Consider the following 21,430-nt stretch of genomic DNA (forward strand, 5'->3'; position numbering starts at 1 on the left):
TCCCTCGCTCAACGCCCTCAGTAAAAATGGCTCTCAAGCTGCAAGGTCATCAAAAAAGGTAATTAGAAAGCAAAATTATCCGGAATTTATAAGCTGTATGTTTCTATTTTTTTCCGTATGTCTTAGCGAGTGCTCATGACTCTCTTCACGGCGCACGATTAAAATATGCTCCCTGGCTCTTTGCCCGAAATAACAAAGCCCTTTGTTTCCTTTTGTTTTCTGCCGTTCTTTGATTGGTCAAAATGACATCATCGCTTTAAGTACAAAAATAAACCTGAGTTTTCACTGTTGCTATTCAGGAAAAATGTGTCTTTTCGTGACAGAAGTCGTGTTCAAGACCGGTAGTGGACTGCCATAGAAATCTCGCAGCTACATCACATGAGAGTGGATTTAAATTCGAGGTAGGCTTTTTTCTATTCAAGTTGTAAAATAATTCGCTCAAAGTGAGGTTTCATTCAAATCGCCCGATCAGCGCATTGTATTGGCTTCAGTCTTGCATAATATACCTATTTCTGTAAACAATTTATTACAGAAAAGCAAGGATTTCGCCCCATATACGAAAATCTTAATTTGTCTTCTGAAAACAAGGAAACTGCAACAGCGTTGACTTCAAACGTGAACGGAAAATATTGTGGAAGGTGTTCGAGTGAATGCTACAAAACGGCTCAATGACTTCTACCGAAGGAACGCCTAGTGAACTTGGCTCCCGATCAAGTTCAAATTCCCACCGGCCAATTCACTACACACAGTCTGTACCCAAATTTATCGAAGAAAGGAGAATTCACCATTTGCAAGCTGAAGAACTCGATGGGAGACGCTCCCGCTCACATTCGGAGCCACTGACTCGAGAAGCTGTAAAAATCGCTCAAGAACTACGGAGGGCGAGCGATCTGTTTATCACGAATTACGAGTTATCTCCCTCTCCGACAACAAAACGGGAATTTTCTCACTACAGAAAAAGCTCGTCCAGACGTATTACTGTAGGGGGATCCGGAGGAGACGCATTAAGACAGGAATTAAGTCAAATGCTCCAATCTAATGGGGATGCTAAAAGATTCGAGTTTATGGATCCCAATCCTTTACCCTTGGAGGGCACTCCTGTTTAACATCACCCTACTCTGTAGGATGCTGAGGCGAAACAAGCATGGTGTCAGATGGGTGCCTGAGAAGTTGAAACTATGATCTTGTTCTTTTGAATAATATTTTCAAAGCAGCATACAGCTGAATAGGGGAGATGCAAGGTTCTGGATCATTTTTGGCTGAATTTGATACAATTCGCTTTGCCTGGTGTTACCGTACTTGATACGGCAATTTTTGTGTTTCAAAAACTGGCAAGATAGAATAAGAGATATCCGTTTGCAACACCGCAGAATGAAAGCAATAGGCTCTTCACTCAATTCCTTAGTATAGAGGTCTCGCATATTTTTATATGTAATTAAAGTTTTGAATATAAGACTTATTTATTTTATCAATTTCCATGTCAGATGTTGCCTCCCCTCCCTCCCACAACTATCAACTTAGAGGGTGTAATGAAGACTGGGTTAGAACGTTTTTTTTTTTTCTTTCAGGTAGGGAAGGTTGGGGACAAAGTTCAGCTACCTATTGATTGAAACCATAAAATTCATGTTGAGTTTTTTCGTGGTTGGCTCTATTACAGTTTGTTCCCAGTTTGTTTTTGAATCTCTCCTACAACCTGTTGTTTTTATTCTGGGTCATTGCCTACCATGCAGAAGGCAGGCATGTATAGGAGAGGGAGGGAGGGCTAAGTAAAATTTGTGGGAGGGTGGCAGACACTGCAAGTTGTCATCTTAATCCTTTACACCCTAACATCTGTATGCATATTCTCCATACTGTTCTCTACACATTTTTTAAGTCGCTTGCAAGGAGAACTTGTTTGACAATCAAGAGCTTCGTAAGTTGGTGATCATTTCCTTTATTCTTGTGACTCAGGGGTGATATTGTTAAACGAAATTAGGTGCTAGTCACTCTCAGGAGTCTAAGGGTCAATGAAGCCACCTTGGATTAGAGGATGACTGTGGGGGACAGAAGCTTGAAAATCTTCATGTTGGGTTTCAGATGAAACCAAGGATGCTTTGCTTCACAGATAAACTTGACTTAGAGTCATGTAAAAAACATCAACCAATTTAAATTAAATAACTTTGTAATAGAAAATATTATGTTTAGGCAAATTGTAGAGGTTTAATGTGGAAGTTTATATAATAGGCAGTGAATTGTGTTAACATACATGTAGAGCAGAAACTGGGAGACTAAGAGTAAAAGAAACATGAATGATTCATGAAGAAATATTTCAATGAGGGGAAAATTTTCCATATAAAGAGTGTCTTTCCTACTGGAATGTTTTTGGTTATAATTATAGTGTTATGACTATTAACCCCAAAGAGTGACAAAAATCTAATTTCTCTCTAAAGTATCACCCTTGAATCAAGCAGTAAGGTCATGTGAATAAGGCAAATGATCAAAAATTCAAGAAGCTTGTGATTGTTAGACAAATTTTCCTTGTAGGTACTAGAGGCAATGAATAGAGAATATGCATACTGATGTTGGATTGTAAAGGGTTAGATAACATATTCTTAAATGTCCATGGCCCTATCATATTATATTATACCTTCTGCATGAATATGAAGCTTATACAAAATAAGCAATGCACAACTTTTTTTCTTTTTATTCTTTTCCTTCTTTTTTTTTTGTAGAGGGAGATTTTTTTCAACAAAGGAATGGGAAAACTGTTTGTATAAGATCCTGTAAGTTATTATAGAATAATCAAGAGCTTCTTTTGTTGGTGATCATTTCCTGTATTCTAGCAGCCTTTATGTTTGAATCAGGGATGATTTTGTAAAGAGAAATTAGATTATATTCACTTCTAGGGGTCAAAGGGGTTAGTTAAATAAAGTACTGCTCACCTTGTTTGAGTTGTTTGTTCTTATGCATTGCCCTCTCTGGTTTGATCCAAAAGCCACACAGGAGACAAAGAGGCACATAATGGAAGCTGTTTATGGTAGTTTTAACAAAATTCAAACATCTTTCTTTGACACTGACTGTTCTGATCGCTAAGTCATGAAAAGTAAGACAAACTAGTTAGGATTTTGTTTCATAATATTGTTACCAAAAATTGTTTTGTGATTTGTGTGACTGTCTAGAAGTTTCATGAGTATGCTAATTTAAGCCTAGAAGTTTCTTGAATATTTAATCAGTTTTGCATCACAGCACATCAGCAGCTTTTCAAGTCCGTGTAAGATGCAGTAAATAGTTTCATGTTAGAATGCTACTATAATTGGTTTAGCTGGAAAGTTCTAGAATCTCATGCTGTTCAGCATACAAGCTAATTTGCGCAACTAGATGCATGACTGGTTTTTTCATTAGCTGAGTAGTGTGATGGAGGTTGAGTTTAATGGTGGTTGTGATTGTTTGAAGTTTGGCAGAGGCTGTGTTTCAGTGTTTACTGTAACTAATTGTTTCAGAGTTTTGCAGCTGTGAAGACTACATTCATCCAGAATAAATCATCTTCACTGCTGTTCCAACATCCCTGTGATCTGTTACAGACAATCATTTCCACTCAACAATCACTCATAACATATACAATTGAGTTTAATACATGCTGTGGTGTTAGCTATAGTGAAAATAGTATTTAAGAGCAACAGTATATACAACCAACAAAATCATGGGAGCAAAGTGAAAATAAAACTATTTTTGAGTATCTGGGTGCTTGTATTAATGTCAAAGTTTGCAATGTCTATCTTTGTTAGTATTGCTTAACCTTTGGACCCCTAAGAGTGACTTACATCTAATTTTTCCATACAATGATATCACCCATGAACCAAACATTAAGGTTACATGAAAAAAGGAAATTATCACTAACTAAAGAAGCTCTTGATTGTTAAGAAATTCTTCTTTTTAACTCTTTGGGAAATGTATAGAGAACAGTAGGGAGAGTATATATGTATATTTATTTATATAATAGGCTCAGTTATCCACGCATTCTGATTGGTTCTCACTTATGATCTATTGGAGGACAGACATATAGATGACATCATCATTAAAACTTTGTTAATTCTTTATTGTATAAAACAAATAGATTCCAAGTTGCCGTGCGTCTGTGCAGTAATAGATCACAGAGAATGTCAAAATGTGGTAAGAACATCAGTGACACACTCGGCTGCGCCTCGTGTGCCACTTTTTTGTTCTTACCACATTTTGACGTCATCTGTCATCTATTACTGAACAGATGCACGGCAACTTGGAATCTATTTGTAAAATAATAAGCTCAGTTACGCATGCATTCTGGTTGGTTCTCACTTATGATCTACTGAAGGACAGACGTATAGATGATGTCATCATTAAAACTTTTTTTAATTCTTTATTATATAAAACAAATAGATTCCAAGTTGCCATGCATCTGTTCAGTAATAGATCACAGAGGATGTCAAAATGTGGTAAGAACATCAGTGACACATTTGGCTGCGCCTTGTGTGCCATCATCTGTGATCTATTACTGAACAGATACATGGCAACTTGGAATTTATTTGTTAAATATCTCTATAATATTATATGTATGTATGTATGTATGTAAGTATACTGATGTATAGCTGTATAGCATGGCATAGGTAATGGTAAAACAGGGATGATAAAAATGAATTAAATGGAAAATCATATGCGGTACTTTAGCCAGTGAGTTGGTGTCTTTAATAGTTGTATTTAGTAGTGCAAGAAAATTGATATATTTAAATGATGGATAATAATGTTTTTTTTTTCCTAACTGTCAAAGGGACACTCTTGGGTGACCTGATTATTGAGTGATGGGTGGCTATGGTTTGAGCTTTTACCTAGGCCAGAGTTGGGGGAGGGGCCAGTTAAGTTGATGGGGCACAAATGTTTAATAACTAAACCCCTTCAGGCAGCTGGTATATCGGCTGATAATGTATGCTGCTGAGATATTGTCCAAAAAAATTAGTATTTGGCCAAGAAGCCAAGCTTTGAGGGCAAATGTGAAATTTTGAGGAAAATCTCTTAGCCAAGGAAATTATTACCTGACATACCAAGAAGCCAGAAGTGCGTTTATTTATTTTATGTGACTCTCCCATTAATTTTTGTTTTGCGTATTGACAGCAATTTCGTTGACTTTTTTTGTACTTCCTAGAGCAACATTTGAGATCAAATTTTTAATGGTAGTACCTGTCAAATCTACAAAACGAGTTTTTATACCAGGCAATTAATTAAGATGAGAAATATGAAACTCTTGAGACAGCTCTTTTTGCTGGCTCTATTTCTTTTCAAAGGAAAACAAGGAGGACAAATATCAATGTAAATGGTGGTTATTGCACAATAACTGTCTGGTGATTTTGTACCACGTGACGAAAAGTAGCCAATCGAGTCGCGTAAAAAATAATGTGCGGGTTATAAAGTAAATTATATTGATAAATGCAATGTATCTGAGAAAATGACCTATTATATAAAAATCATACTCACTAGCTGTTCAATGTCACAAACCATTTTAGGGAGGCCACCTCTTGCACAACTAAATTAGAGGCATTTGATTTCCACAAAGACTCTCCTTTCAAGCTCCGATTGTGACAAAACAAATCGTCCCTTTTTAGATACTTGTTTAAATTTATAGATACCGTTTAAATTTTAAAATTGAGGTGATCTGGTAACTAGTATGATAGGGAAATGGCGCCTTCGCTAATTTTAGATTTTTTTTAAATTCTGCGCCACAATTTTCTCGTCGATTGGGCGATCGATACGATCAATCAGTTGTACTTTCGTCTACAAAAGAAGACCATTTAATTCTCAGGAGAGTTTTCCGTAGCTGAAATGTCGAATTTGGATGGAGCTTTTGCGCCAGTTCCCGTTCAAAGGTATGCGATTCTCGCTCGGGGATCGATGTTCGACTTAGTTTGTAAGTTTCTCTGACACTCGGCAATTTGACTTCCACTTCCGATTTACTTTTCGTTAAGAAGTCGAGCTTTTGAACTGAATGAAAAGGGAGGTGGGGAACCCCAGGTCGGTGAGGTAACCCGCCTTAAGCCGTGGTCGAAAAATAAAACACGTTTACATACAATCTTAAGACCCCGGGGTGCTGGGGTAAGGTTTCTTGAGGTTGTTGTTGCGCTTGCAATCAGGGAGTTTGAGCATATTCGTCCCAAGCTCACGTCTCGAGAAAGACGAAAGATTTATGAGAAGACACGCATGTATTTATCCATGAAAGTGTCACGCGTTGTGTTACGCGGTGTTAGGCTACACGAGTAACCATTGGCTTATTACGTTATAAGGAATAGTTTGAAATGGACAATTTACAACGCTAAATATTCCGATATGTGAACATTTTACACTCCTTGTGTGTCCGTTGCGGTTTCTGGTGATTTCTGCCATGAGAGGGCTAGGAAATTTACAAAGTTCAAAACATACGTGTTTCGCTTTTGAGCTTTTTGCCATGAACGCAACCCCGGGTAGTCGGGTTACCCCACCTTGAGACGTTTATACATGGCAAATTGTCACCCCGGCTGACAGGGTTACCCTACCTGGAAGACCGGGCAACCCACCTAGGCGGGTCACCCCACTTATCATGTAAACGTGATCAAGATCAAATAAGAAATTTTATGGACAGGTGGGTTACCTCATGTACCTGGGGTCCCCCACCTCCATGTAAACAGGCCCTTAGCTAGAACAGAGTTCATACACTGGTCAATTGAAAGGCTGGGGACAGGGAAGGAATTTGATAGATAAAAAGAATTTTAAAATTGATTTTACTACAAAACTTCACCTCTCATCCGCTTTGTATATGTGGCACTCTGGATAATTATGGATAACACATAGTCCTCTTAGTACTAAGGTATAAGGTTCATACCCTGGCCATGTGAACTTTTTATTAATTTTTTCTTTTCTTTTTTTCCTTTTTTTTTTTTTTTAAATTCAATTCAAATTATTCTTCAAAGGATTTGTTAGATATGTTCAGAGTAAATGCACATGTGTGAATGTTTGACGATTTAGCTCTTATGTTCAAATCGATAACAATGTCGAAATGCAGAGGTGAGGCCCAGCAAAAAAAATTAACTAGACATGAAAAAAGGGAATATGAGTCTTAAGAAACCTGACCAGTGTCAGAACTGAACCAGGATAGATCACAAGAGATGTAATATGAGTGTCTCACAATAGTCCACTATTTTGAAAATCATGCAGGGTTTGGGGGAAGGTTTTCAGACCTTCATGACACCATAACATGGTGCCTAGGGCCAATAATCCTAGAAGGATTGCACAGTAGGCACAAAATGGCAGCTAAATGCATTTAGTTATATGAGGGACTTCTAGCTCACTCCACAAGCCACTGAACGCTCATTACACAATTAGGGTTTTGCTCCCAGATTATGCTGGAGGAACAAACTACAGGAGAGAAGTTCCTATGCACATATCAATTGGGTTTATTTCATCTTCTGAGGCAGAATTTTCATCCCACATAATGAAATGAGCCACAAGAGTATACCAGGTATTTCAAAGGGTGGATAGCCTCTATCCAATGGCTTAATAGCTATTCAGTAGATAATTGTTTATAAAATGTATTGTGTTATTTACTGGGTAGAGATTTATCCAGTTGATGGCAATCACCACCCTTTGAGCAATTGGGACCAGAGGAAAAATTGGGTGTAAGGTCTTGGGGTAAATTGAACAAACTTGAAAATGCTTCTCTGCATGCACAGGTTATGCAAATTGAAACATGCCCCATGGCCAAGAGCAAAACCCTTCAAGTTTATTCAATTTGACCATAACTACTGTATGCATGTCAGATAAATTCCATTGTGCATTCACACATTTACACTTCAGTTATTTCACACATACTACATTATTTTGCAACTTATGGTGCCACACACAATTAGAATAATTTAAATGCTGTGCTAAAAACAAGATGAAATAATTTTCAACCCTTAATTACTGTTACACATAATTTATGTGTTTTATGTAAAGAACAAACTTGGATAGATTATTGCTTTATTTATTCTGAATTTCAGGGGAACTGGCAGCTATTACAGAGGATTTGTTAAACCACCTGAAAGATTTATCAGTACCCAACTGTCAGGGGGACTCAGGGTGCTATATCAAAAGCTTGAAGAAAAAAAACAAGGCTTGTGTAACGAAGAAACTCTACTGCTCAGAGTGGCAACAATACCAAAAGGTTTAGTATAATTCTACAGTGCTGCCAATTTCACTGCCACTCTCCTAAGTTCTACTGAGTAAACAGGGAGACTCACTATCAGCTAACTCATCTACTGGGTGTATTTTGGTACATATTACTTGTACAACTCTTTACACTTATTTGAAAGGAGGCAAACAATAAGAAAAGTATTTGAATCTGCAAGTAGGTCAAACCTCTCGTTAGAAGATTAGGAAAAAATTCTTTCCATTATGGGGGGAAATCAAGTGGGCAATTTTTCTTGCATACTGTTCAGAAACTAGACAAGTCATGTTTCAATCTTATCTGAAAGGATAAGTGGATGATAGATTTTTTATTTTTTGATTTTGATCATGAGGACAGTTGATTATTACTGCGCATCAGCCCATGACTCTGCAGCCTAGTTTTGATTTGCTTTATGTAAAAATCAATATAGGAGAACCAGAATGTGTACACAGACTAGCTGTGATGACATTTTTATTTTTATTTTTTTCTTTTTTGCTCCAGTACTAGCATCACAGACTGACAAAGATGGCAAATTCAAGCCTTGTTACCCAGGTAACTTCTCTGTTTCAGTTCAGTAACTGTATCAATTACACTGAAGATTTGCAATCATTATATAAGAGCATGTTTCTGTAAAGCTACAGTTATTTTGTGAATTCAAAATCTAAAAACAGTGAATTAAAAAAGGTTTTTAAGTATGTGTAACTTGGACTAAAGAAATATGACACAAAAATAAATTGTTATGGCAAAATTTATCAAATTGATACATTTTTTTTTTCAATTTTAATTGTTATTGATTTCTTCTTTTATTATAATTTTCTTTCTGGTAGTTCCATTGCTTGCTGGAAGATACAAATTTATTCAAGTTATTGGTGAAGGGGAATCATCACTCTTGATTTCAGCAGAGGTAAAGTATACAAAATGCACATACAGACTGGAAATTATGCTTTTTAATTACTGTAACTGTCTTTTGAAAATACCAGTACCTCCTGTTATACCTGTGAACTTTATACTTACATTTATATGAATTTTTTCTGAAAGTGTTGTAAAACATCATTTTTGAAGGACCTATTTATTACTTTCAGTGTATGGTTAAAAACTTGCCTCTTAACCCTTTAACTCCCAGAAGTGATCAAAAAGTAACTTCTCCCTTTAATATCATTATGTAGCAAACAGGTAATGAGATACTCAAACTCATCAGGAAGAAGTTGTTGTCTCGATCTAACACCAAATTCTAGTAATTAGTTGAATAGAAAAGATGCAGCAGCTAGAGGGGAGAATTAACAATCTGATCTAAGGAGTTAAATGGGATAAGACATTCAAAGGTGTTTGAAATGCAATTCAGAGGTGTATCATATGTTTCAATTAAGATAACCTCTTCCATAACTGCAAAGGCCCATATTCCTTCTAGAAACAGACCAAAACATTTGAAATCCAAGGGGCTGTGTTGCTTAATTCCAATCTCAGCTTCTATTACAGACAATGTTTCGTGATGGAACTTATTTTGTGATTGGATAAAAACTGTTCAGTTCACACAGTATGCTTGTATATTCACCAAAGCTAACATTCATGTAATTTTCTTTGTAAAGGACACATACCATTTTGAAAAGAAGCAAGTTGCTATAAAGATAATGAATTTGGATTATTCCAGACTTGGAGCTCAGGTACACTGTATCTGTCTATAGAGTTTAATATGCATACAGCTGTAAGTGATAAGGTACATTTCAGACAAGCAAGCTACAAATAAATCTGTTATATGCAGAGCTGAGAGTGCTACTGAAACTGCATCTACTGAAAAGAGCTTGTATGCAAGCATGTGTACCCTGACATGAGGTATACATTGTCAGTGGAAACTGTTCAAGATGAAGTGTACATGTTTATGCAAAGATCTTTGGGCTGATTTCCTGCAAGGTAAATTAGATTAACTTACTATCTACTTTGTATTACATGAGTTTACTTTTTTTTTTAACAAAACTGTTGTAGGAGGCAGATTGCATTCAACAGCTCAACAAGGCTGATCCTCTCCATGTTTCCAGAACTGTCCAGTTGTTTGTAAGTCATGAATGTACAATCCTTTTTTAGTACTGAATCACATGAAACAAAATATCTACATGTTGTTAAATTGGACTGATTTTATACAGTCACTGTAAGTATCACTCCACCTTTTTGATACCATATGAAAAATCATGAAAAGAGAAGAAACTGACCCTACTGAAGGACAAAAATGATGTAAACTCATCAGTATTAAACACCACTGGCCTTAACTGGCAAGGCAATTTGACCAATGACCTTGGATTGAGAATGGTGAATGCTTTGCCCTTCATCCATCAACTTGACGTGGTGCAAACTAGGTTTTTTGCATGTCAACACTTAGTTGGCAGTATCAAACATGCATGAAAAATTATTGTAATTTACTTGACAGTTACAGCTTTTCTTGTAAAACACCACAGTTTTAATATAATGATTTCCAATTGGTTCTTTGTTTACAATAATTGTAACATAGCACTGATATATTTGGTACATGAGTACAAGAATGTATTCTATGTAGAGGACCCAGTTCACCGACCTTGCATTTTTGCCAATTTGACATATTTGCTTGTGGATTTTTAGAATGTTTTCAGTTTTGAGGGCCATTACTGCTTGGTTTTTGAGCTGTTGAGACCTCGGCCACTCCATCAATACTTTCAGGTTGGTTAAATTATAAACAGTTTAATTAAGTATTATCAACTGAGTTGGTAACGTAAATTGGCCTCTGTTAAGAGTTTCAAAGCTGATATTTCAAGCATAATAGCCCTCTGTCAAAGGGAATGGTGAAGGCTAACATTCGAAATGTCAACTTTGAAACTCTTAATGGTAGCTAATTTATGTTATCAATTCAGTTAATAATACCAAATTACCTTGTTATACTCTCCCACTGATACAGTGCCATTGTTTGCTTTAGAAATTTACTGGCTTTATTGAATTATAAACATGCTATTAAGGAATCCAAGAGCTTTCCCTTTAAATCAATTACCTCTACTTTGTACTGTTGTATCTCTACTGATGTAAGTATTATATTTTAAATCATCTTCTTTACAGAAATGTCAGTTTGATAACGAGGTAAGAGTGTTTAATGTATTACCATCTGTGCATTGTATGTTTTCATATTTAAATTGATTGTCATCTTAGTTAACAACATGATTGATTTAATGTACATATTTTTGGCAAGATCATCATCTAACCATATACATTCTGTAATATCAGTCACTCAACAGTGTTTTCTTGATTTTGTTTACTAACAGGATGACAAACTGAAAGTCATCAGGAAAATAACTTTTCAAGTGAGAAAACCTTTTTTTTTTTAATTCTTATAACTACTTTTGATTTAATTTATTTCAAATACAATTGCATCAGTTTTCTTTTGTCAGCTATAAGAACTTACAAAGACCATTTTAAAGTTAGCTTTAATGAAGATGAAACTTGTGTGTCAAATTTATTGAAATCAAAATAATAGTTTTTTATATAATAAATTGATGTGGTTATTTGCTTGTAGCTCTTACAAGCTCTTGGATTCCTAAGGAGGTAAGATTATTAATAGGTGTTCTTTTGAGACTCTCTAGAACTACTCATTTGTACCCACAAGTGGCTTCATTTTATTTCATTGTCAAGGGACTCTTCTCTTGCCTATCTTTTGGTGATGCCATCATGTTGTTCCAGGTTGGAAGTGGGAAGTTTATTCTGCATTTTGGCAAATAAAAGGGGATCTTTTTCAAAAGGGGGTGCTCATTTGAGAGGAGTGACTGATTTCAGGATTTTATGTGCTTTGATCTCATTCAACTTTCCATATGAATCCACAGACAGAATGTCATCCATGCTGACTTGAAACCAGAGAACATTCTTTTTGAAGAAGGTGAAGTGGGGTGTTTGCAACAAATTGTCAAAAAATTTGATTTAACTTAATGGACTTTTATAGATAGTTGTAATATTTTGATCTGGTTAAATATAAATAACAGCTGTAGCATTTTGTAAGAAAAACAGACCAACATTTTATACACTGCTCAGATTCTGAAGATACACATTACAGTGGTCAGTGAAAGACTACTTTTATGAATACTCAGAGTTCATATCAGTTACAATTATTTGCCTAACAAAAAATATCATGAATATACCATCCCATTTTTGTTTCTGTCATCATGTATATATGTCATCATGATGGTGCCTGGATGCCTTGTATAGGGCCCCATGTCTTAGTTGCAAACATTTTGATGCATGGGAGCAGTAGGCTTGGAATTTATGGACTAAGCCTTTTATGGACGTAGCCTTTTTTACATTTCTGACAGCCAACCTCCATTGAGAGATCTGGTTGTTAATACACTGTCAGTAATAAAACAACTTTTTGTACACTTAACAATTTTAGTCACAGACCTGATGGTGAACAGTGGTGGATATTTACCGCACTGCTTTGCAGCTTGGTGAATTTCCACCAGTTTCACTGACACTGACACTGACAGAAGTGAATAAATTTGTTAGTATATAGTATACCACATAGATACCAAAAAATTAGTCTATATCTTTCAATATACCAAAAACTGGTCAGAAATCAAACTCTTAACATGTGATTTTGTCTCATTGACTGCATGGAGGTGAATAGTACTTGGTATTCCCTAAATGGAACCAGCCAATCAGCACATGCAAAAAGCACTATTTACTTGTTTGGTGTGTACTAAAATTGTATATTATATTAACACACTGTAGGTGACGAAACCAAGATAAAAGTTGTTGACTTTGGAAATGCAATTCATTGGGTTCATAGAGAGGTACATGTGATTTCTATTATTTGGTAGCTTTAGTGACTTAATATTAAATGTGTGCAGCTAGATGCATCAGAATTGTTGTACTGCAGACTTTATGAACCCTTTACACCCTAACATCAAAATGCATATTCTCTATACTGCTATCATACATTTGCTGAAGCACTGACAAGGAGAATCTCTTTAAAAATCAAGAGCTTTATAAGTTGATGATCATTTCCTTGATTCCCGTGACTTTAATGTTTGATTTAAGGGTGATATTGAAAGAAAAAATTAGAAGCTGATCAGTCTTAGGCATTAAAGGGTTAAAAGATCCTTTTTCAAAGTGTAATGAAAGGCAAATTCTGTACAGAGGACAAGGGCTCATACCAGCTGTGAAAAACTGTTTATAGAGAATTGTGTACTATGTGTTTACCCCTTTAACATGTAACGTCTCCCTAGAATATCCATACTTTATCCAGCAAACAGTTAATGAGAATACACAAACTTATCAGGTAGAAGTTCTTATGTTGATCAAGTATCAGATTCTCATAAGTAATTTATAAGAAAATGTGAGGCAGCTAAAGGGGAGAAGCTACAGCCATTTTGATCACCGTGACAAGTGAAAATATATTTGGTGACTTTTGCCAACATTTTGGTCATTTTAACATTTTAGTTAATTGGTGACTAACAGATAAGAAAAAAGAAAAAAGAGGCAGCCAAAAATTTTTAAATGGCGACCATTTTAAATTTGAAGGTTGCCAAAAGGCAACTCTTTGGAAAAATGAGCTTGGAGCTCTGTCAGCCACCATTAGTAATGACATATGATAATTACTCAAAATATTTAATTTAATTCTTATTTTCTTCTGTTTAATTCTGTCAGGTTTCCTTGTATTATGATGAGTTTGAATTACAAACTTTACTTTACAGAGCTCCTGAGGTAAAGTAAAGATATTGCTGTTTTCATGAATTTGGAGACAAAATCAATTTTACATGTGGGTTACATGCATGCAACTCCAGTGTTTTCCTAATCAATCCAAGGGAAATAAAGCTAGATTAAAGTATTTTATTTGGACTTGCATGAACTGAAGTACTCTATGAAAGATGATCAGTGAAGTTCTGCAGTTTTGTGTTTCATAAAACAACTTAATGTGGTTGGCCTGTTGCAGATGGAAAATTCTGTTCTGTAGTGACTATCATCTCAAGCAATGTATCAGAAAACATATTTAAATTCACACAATTATTTTACCATGACTGTATGTCAGGTGCAAATAGATGGGGGATGTACATATATATTAGGGCTGTTTTTAAGTGTTTGTTGGACACTTGAATTTTAAAGTTCAGTCTGTGGAAGAAGGTCCCACTAAATGTTGTTTAATGCAGTGAGGTACAGTGTCCTCCACTTGATAATGTTGATGGCAGTCAGTTGAAACTGAAAGCACTGTGTCAATTCTTTCCAGGTGATGTTTGGTGTTCCCTTTGGCCCTGAGATTGACATTTGGTCTTTGGGATGCATTGTAGCTGAGGTTGGTTAATTGACTTGTATGTTCTCACCATAATTAAAATATTGTTAATGATTATTAGACCATCAGTCAGAGCTAATAACAGATGATGCTTGGCAGTTTTATGATGGATATTTCTCCGTAAGGGGGGAGGAGTACTCACCCAGCCATTGATGTTATTGATGAGGAAATGAAATAATGTCCTTTTAATATGAACATTGGTTTCAGTTGTATATAGGCAAACCTTTATTTCTGGGAGGAAATAGGACTAAAGTGTTGCAAGAGGTATGTTTTTGTTTTGTTTTTTTTATTATTGGCACTTTTACAAGCTGTTTATGACCTAAAGTAACTACTTTCCCTGCTTGGTTGCAGGTAACCAGTATTCTTGGTCCCATACCTTGGAGTCCATTCCATACTGGAAAATTTTTTGAAGATTTGTCACAGTTTATAGGTCACCACAACTCAGGTAAATTCAAGTTTAAGATGATTCAAATGTAATCAAGTTATCTCAAACTTTTTTGGTAATCCTAATACTTAGTCCTCAACATCATTTAAATGGTCTCTGCAACTATTTCATAAATCCAGGTACACAACTTAAATAAACAATTGATTTAACCCTTTAACTCCTAAGAGTGACTAACATCCAATTTCTCCACACAACATCACCCATGAATCAAACATCAAGGTCATGAGAATAAAGGAGATGATCACCTACTAAAGAAGCTCGTGATTGTTGAACAAATTCTCCTTGTCAGAGCCTTAGGAAATGTCTTGGGAGTAGTATGGAGAATATGCATACTGATGTAAGGGAGGAAAGGGTTAAGATACATTAGCAAAATAGCAAAAGACGACTTATCCTTTTTACGAGGGAGGAACCATTGGAAAGAGAGCAATGCTTAGAGGTGGTTCAAGTGAAAATTTAAAATAATTCATACATGGGAAGATTTCTGAAAAAAAACATCATGCACAATGAGATGTCCAGAAAAAAAAGTATCCTTTCATTCGCCTTTCCAACCATTTCTGCTCCCAAAAAATGAATCAACAAAAACGTCCATAAATACAGTAAATTTTCATGGGAAAAAAATCCCACATAGAAAATACTGTAGGAATCAACACATGTAGGCTCTTTACTCACTTAAGACTTTTTTTTTCATTGCTTTTAGAGGACAATCACCTGAAATGTGTGACTAATGTGATGCTAAAACTCCATAATTCAAGAAATTTCTCTTTTGCACGTTTCTTAGTTGGCTTGCTGAAGTATAAACCAGGTAAGTATACAGAATTATCATAGTTTGTGTAACTTTTACTTGAAACTCCTTGTTTTGTTACAGTCGTTATCCTCCAAAACAATGCCAAACGCACTGAAACGTGAAAAACAAAAAACCAACCTTTGTTCTTTGCTTTGTATCACGATCTCAGGTGAAAGACTTACACCTTATCAAGCTGCTGCGCATCCATTTTTGGCGCCAGAGTGTTCCTTTGCAAATTTATTGCCTCAACAAGGAGATAAGAAAACAGGTTTGTTCTTGCCTTCCATTGAACTGCATAAATGCAAATTAGCCCTATGCCGTCGCCATGAAACGAACTTCTGACAAAGAAATTTACCTTTCACATAGGAATCACCTTTTTTACAGTTTCTCAGACTTCGTCGTTTATGTAGTGACGACTCTGATTTTTCTGAAAAATCAGAGGCAACGTGTTAGTTTTTCGATAAACGTGGCTATCCTGTTTCTGTCGTTCAAGCGGGCCACCGCCGTGCCCAACAAATTGATCGACATTCAGCACTACTAACGGTTCAGAAAGAAAATGCCTATCGCATTCCATTCACTCTCACATTTCACCCTCACAACCACGCAGTTGAATCTATCATTCTTAAAAACTTTCAATTACTTCAAAACGATTCAGAGACTGGTACGATCTTTTCGCAACCTCCACTAATTTCATTCAAACGTGACAGAAACATAGGCAACTTTTTGATCAGAAGTTCATTTCAAACCAGTGACTAACCTGGAACTTTTAAATGCGCTCGCTCACGATGCAAAACTTGAATGAAGCAAGACTTGTTTTCATCCGACATCTCCCTGGAAGGTGTAGGACAGTCAATTTCAAGTTTGATTAAGGTATTGGGAAACCTTTATCAATCAAAATATAATAAAATACCTCTATTACGTGATTTCCAGATGCTGGAAGCTGCGCAGACATTTCGTTTCCTACTGAGTATAACTTCAAACCATACGTTGACGAGGAAGTTAAAAGGCAGCATTTTTCTGGAAGTGAACTCTTAAAGAAGGGAACTACTGTAACTGCTTCTTCACCAAAACACTTTCAGAGCAAACAGGAGAATGCAACATCTCTGAGGACTGGAAATTTACATTGTTCTCAAAGAGAAAAGGTGACAATTAATGAGAAATCTCGTCGGGAAGACCAGTTGCTTCTAGAAAATTTTAGTTATGCCATGGAAGGTCCTCTTGCCACAGGATACCCTAAATCAACTCACCAACAGAACGAGACATGTGCCGTTTTTAAAGGAAATACATGCACTGATGATATTGAAGAAGAACGTAAACAAGTCTCGGACAGGCTCATGTCTACTCTCCTGACTCCGACAAATCTTTCTTTGGGAAAAATTTCAGAAAAAAAAGAAAAGTGTAATGAGAAGGATTATTTGCCAGCAGGAACTAATATTACTTGTCCTAATAATGAGTTCGAAAGACCTTCGGCGAGATTCGTGTACAACAAAAGCTCCTGTTTTAAGCGCAAAAGTGATGTCTTTAAAGACACTCATGTAGAAGACGGAAGCCTCCAAAAGTCTCACGAACTTTCTTTATTTGGGGTTAAGAACTTTGGAAGCACAAACTTACTTGAGCATCACAACAGATTTAATATTGCTGGAAAACTAGGATTTGATGTGGGCAACTCTTCCTCAGGTGGAGAAACAAATGCTGCCGCAAGAACTCGTGTCTATCATAGGAAAACAAAATCTACCAAAGTAGAGATTGGGTATACTAAACATGACAGTGTCGCTGCAGTCCAAATGGAGGTACTTGTAAATGAATCTCCTTGTTGGGCGGCAAAAGCAACTGTAACAGATGTGAATCTTCAAGCGAAGTTTAGAGTGGGAAAGGTTCGTGACGCATATTCGCATTTTGTGGGTGCTTTTTTCTAAATGCACGTGCGTTTATTTGGAAGCGATTTCCGGTTAATGTCCATAGTCCTTAATTTAGTAGTTGATCGACTTTTCCATGTTCAATCAATGACATGTAGCTAGGTTGTGGAGACCAGTCAATCAGTTAGGCAGGCAGGAGGGCAGTTGATCTACATTTTCATGTATCAACCAATCACATGTAGCTTGTTTGTGGAGACCAGTTAGTCAGTAGTTCAGTCAGTCAGGCAAACAGGCAGGCACGCAGCTGGTCAGGCAGTAAATTTTTGGGCTTGAGAGTCAGGCAAGCAGTCAACTGGTTAGCCAGTTGTTCAGTGCTTCACTCACGCAGGTATGTGTGAATTTGATAGTCAGACAGACAATGTGTCAGCTATTCACTCAGTCAGTCAATCAATTAGTTTTTCATTTAATCAGCCTGAAAGGCAGGCATCCAGCAAACAAATCAATCAGTCAGTAAATCATCCAGCTACATGTAGTGTGCCAGATGGTTACTCGGCTGGTCAGTTGGCTCTCAAGGCACGCCTCCATCAGCGAAAAGAAAAATCACCAAGATGCTGGAATATTGATCAATCATAACTTAACAATCAGTTAGTCAGCGAGTGAGTCGGTCGGTCTCCTGGTCATTCAGTCAGTCAATGAATCAATCAGGCTGGCAGTCGGTCAGGTAGTCTTTCATTCATTCAGTTTGTCAATCAGCTTGTCAGCAAGTTGTCTTAATCTCTTGGTTTTACCAAACAGGAATCAGAAGAACAAGCAAACAAGGACTCTGGAAAAGCCGCATTCTCTGGAGCATATCAGAATGATGTGAGTATTAACTTTTTTAATGGGAAAAATATTTAGCCGATTCTCTTCTCTCTGTTGGCTCGAAACGTCAGCTTTGAAACTCTTTACGATAGTCAATTTACGTTATCAACTCAGTTGATAATACTAAATTACTTCGTGGCTGTAGTTTACTTGTAGCTGGAAGTAAAGAGGTTATATTTTCCACATTTTTGCCTTATTTCATTCCTTTTGCCCTAAGAAACAAGTCAACTAATCTTTCCTACCCTCAATAAAGTCTGGTTCCTTATAATCCCTCAGATCATCTCAGTTTCCCGAGTGACTATGACATAATTACAATTAGGGCATTGAGAACATCGTCATTATAGAAAACCAACATCTTCTGCAACTCTTAGGCGATTGAAAATATTGAGACATTGTTTCTTTCGATCGCCATATAACTGAATTTTGAAATGACTTTTTTTAATGCGTTTTCTCTTTTCTTGTTTGTTTTTTAATCGTTTTATTTTGTATTTTATCAAAGGAGGTGATGTTACTTGGCGAGGATGGACAAAGCAGTTTCTGATATTTTTAGCTTTGTATTTTGAAACCTGTGAGAGTACAAAAATGTAGTAAAAGATTTTTTAAAGTAGATTTAAAGTGACTTTGTGGATTTTGTGGTGAAGTTCTTCATTACGTCATGTGCTATTGAGCTCTTCATTCTAATGTATGTGAAAGAATTGTCTAACTATGCGCAGATCAATCGTCACGACATTAATCACTTTCAGAACCTTACGGCGGCGTGTTAAAGGATTCGCTCTCCATTGAGGAAAGGGACAAAGTTAAAGGAATTGGGATGAAGACCAGCAAATATGTTTTTTTATGGTCAGCGGTCGTTCATTCCTTTCTTGTGCTCCATCGCAAGAACTACATTTCTGTTCTTTATAACAGTTGCTGCAACTTTTTCCTTTGTCTTCCAAACCGAGAACACCAGTCAGAAAATTAGACGGTAGGGTTTCTGGTATCAAATAATGTTTTTCGGAAATGAAACTACGAAACACACCAAAAACGACTAACATAATGCTAATTACGTCAAAATACTGATCTACATGTACCCGACTTGACATTAGTTATAATACATTACGATAATGTCGCTCCTTACGAAGTTCTACTGAAAACAGATTGTAGGAAAGATCATTAACTCGTGGTTTTGGTTTTGAGCGATAAAACAAATATTTCACAATTTTCTGTTTTTTCTCAGGTTCAATGTTCTATAGCCCATGTCCTCCTAAGTTGGCTAGCTATTTCTCATTTTCATTTTTAAATAACACTTTACAGTGGGCCGTAACTTTTCCTAGCTTCTCACACATTTCTCCACTTTGTTACAAGTGATCACTCTCTGATTCAATTAGAGCGTGAATTGCCTCAGAGATGCACTCGACTCTCACAAAAATTAGGCGCAGAATTTTTTTCGAGGACTTGATACACAATGTCATGAACCCTCAAATGGGCTTCATCTGGCAAAGTATGAGTACCCAAAGGCTGTTCCTAACTGTGGGGGTGTGCAACATGACCCTTAGTTGGGGGTCTATAGGAAAAAAATTCTTCATTCACTGAGGAACATACTTGATTACCATTGTCGGGCTTTCGTAAAGGGGGAGGGAGGGGAGCGTTGTGCTCCATTGTGTATGTGGTAAGAGGATTGGATGGAGAAGGATCTTGTGGCCTTAACGCATACACTTAAGTAGAACTTACATGGATGGTCTTTGAAGCAGGTTCTGAACTGAAATTGGTTACTGATGGGGTTGTAACCGTCACCACTTTTGTTGTTTTTGTTGATACTGATGCAGGCGTGGGCGAGATGACGTTTGCACCCTCAGAATAAACGATAAAACACAACGTTAAAGCCAAAGCCTGAGTAAAAATCTGAAAGAGGGAGAGAGGTCTTGTGGCTTCGCTCAAAGAGACCACCTCTGCGTATGAGATCCTAGGCTGATACTATTCAATGAAATTACAAACAAAAACTTCCACAAGACAATACATAGTTCAACTCTTAACAACATAAACAACAAAGCTTTCACACTCGTGGCAAATTAGTCAATAATAACCCACTAGAAGCCTGTTATGGCCATCCCTTTGTTAGCTACTGTCACTGTCCTCACGCTAAGCAGAGCAAACTTTGCGAGGCGCTTCTATTGTAGTTGTCATACTGGCAGTGGTGTCTCGACGGCGGCGCATACAGGAGAACAATGGAGTCATCCCTCCCTCCTGGTTAAAAAAGATATCTAAATGGCATACCTCAAAACGTCGACAGTAGACGAATGCGAGTAGCTGATGAGTGACCACGAAAATTAGTACTATGTGTCACGCTGATGGTTAGAAGTTTGTTGCGAAGTTTCTAACTTGTTTTCCTTCAACTTAAACTCTTGAAGAACTGATCGAATAGCTTAGAATGGTATTCCTGGGACATCTCTTCCTTAACCCTTTTAACTCCCAGATCAAATTTGTAATTCTCCTTTCAGTCAAGCATACAATTCTTGTAATGTTAGTTCAAAGAATTTAGTATTGGATCAACTAATTATTCCCAAATTAATATTTTTCTTTATTCTCATCACTTGTTTAGTTGATATCGTATTGATATTGTGGAGAGAAATTCTGTCTTGGTCACTTATGGGAGTTAAAGAGTTAACTCGCACAATCCGATGAGTTTCACAACACAATTGAAATGTAAAGTTTGCATCATTTCCATTTGAGAGTTGTTATCAATCTAAGAGGAGAGCAATGTTATCCAAATGAAGCTAGTGAAGCATTTCTCTCTGTGTCAAAACAACCCTGGAAAATTACAGTTTTCCTTTTCAAAGAATATTGAGTCAGCGTGGTGGTCAATTATCATCGAATTTAGTTTTCTGACCAAAAAGGAACATAAAATTCATACAGAGAGGCTAAATACGTTAGCAATATTTTTTCCAATAAAGCACGCGCACAGCGATAAATCCTGCCATCTAATTGGTTCCTAGAGCGGACAAAATTTTGTCACGGGCAACGGTAACACCTC

At 36.6% G+C, this 21,430-nt stretch overlaps 1 protein-coding gene across 11 annotated transcripts; it reads left to right on the top strand.

The window, feature by feature from the left end:
- Positions 1–273: 273 nt before the first annotated feature.
- Positions 274–19,067, top strand: LOC131779161 (uncharacterized). Of its 11 annotated transcripts, XR_010715957.1 has the most exons (24): positions 274–401; positions 533–2,762; positions 5,810–5,873; positions 8,019–8,182; positions 8,687–8,737; positions 9,013–9,089; positions 9,772–9,846; positions 10,166–10,234; positions 10,793–10,870; positions 11,261–11,281; positions 11,464–11,502; positions 11,715–11,743; positions 12,019–12,071; positions 12,917–12,978; positions 13,835–13,891; positions 14,412–14,477; positions 14,682–14,738; positions 14,826–14,919; positions 15,617–15,721; positions 15,873–15,971; positions 16,634–16,845; positions 17,381–17,493; positions 18,355–18,420; positions 18,920–19,009. XR_010715957.1 is itself a non-coding variant. In XM_066160068.1 (23 exons), exons 3-23 carry the CDS (start codon positions 5,830–5,832, stop codon positions 18,959–18,961), a joined length of 2,292 nt encoding a protein of 763 aa, XP_066016165.1. In that variant the 5' UTR covers positions 274–401; positions 533–2,762; positions 5,810–5,829; the 3' UTR covers positions 18,962–19,067. The 11 variants fall into 11 exon arrangements, 10 of the variants coding, with proteins under 10 accessions (XP_066016165.1, XP_066016169.1, XP_066016166.1 ...); XM_066160068.1 differs by having other exon boundaries at positions 16,634–17,577; positions 18,920–19,067; XM_066160072.1 differs by having other exon boundaries at positions 16,634–17,493; positions 18,920–19,067.
- The last annotated feature ends 2,363 nt before the right edge of the window (positions 19,068–21,430 follow it).

Source organism: Pocillopora verrucosa, chromosome 13 (genome assembly GCF_036669915.1).
Source record: "Pocillopora verrucosa isolate sample1 chromosome 13, ASM3666991v2, whole genome shotgun sequence".
NCBI classification, from domain to species: Eukaryota; Metazoa; Cnidaria; class Anthozoa; order Scleractinia; family Pocilloporidae; genus Pocillopora; species Pocillopora verrucosa.

What these genes read in the sequence shown, in the direction of transcription:
- LOC131779161 (XM_066160068.1), top strand. Translation starts at nt 5,830, where the DNA reads ATGTCGAATTTGGATGGAGCTTTTGCGCCAGTTCCCGTTCAAAG. An exon ending in AGTGGCAACAATACCAAAAG is followed by an intron (nt 8,183 to 8,686) that starts GTTTAGTATAAT and finishes TTTTTGCTCCAG; the next exon opens with TACTAGCATCACAGACTGAC. An exon ending in CACTCTTGATTTCAGCAGAG is followed by an intron (nt 9,090 to 9,771) that starts GTAAAGTATACA and finishes TTCTTTGTAAAG; the next exon opens with GACACATACCATTTTGAAAA.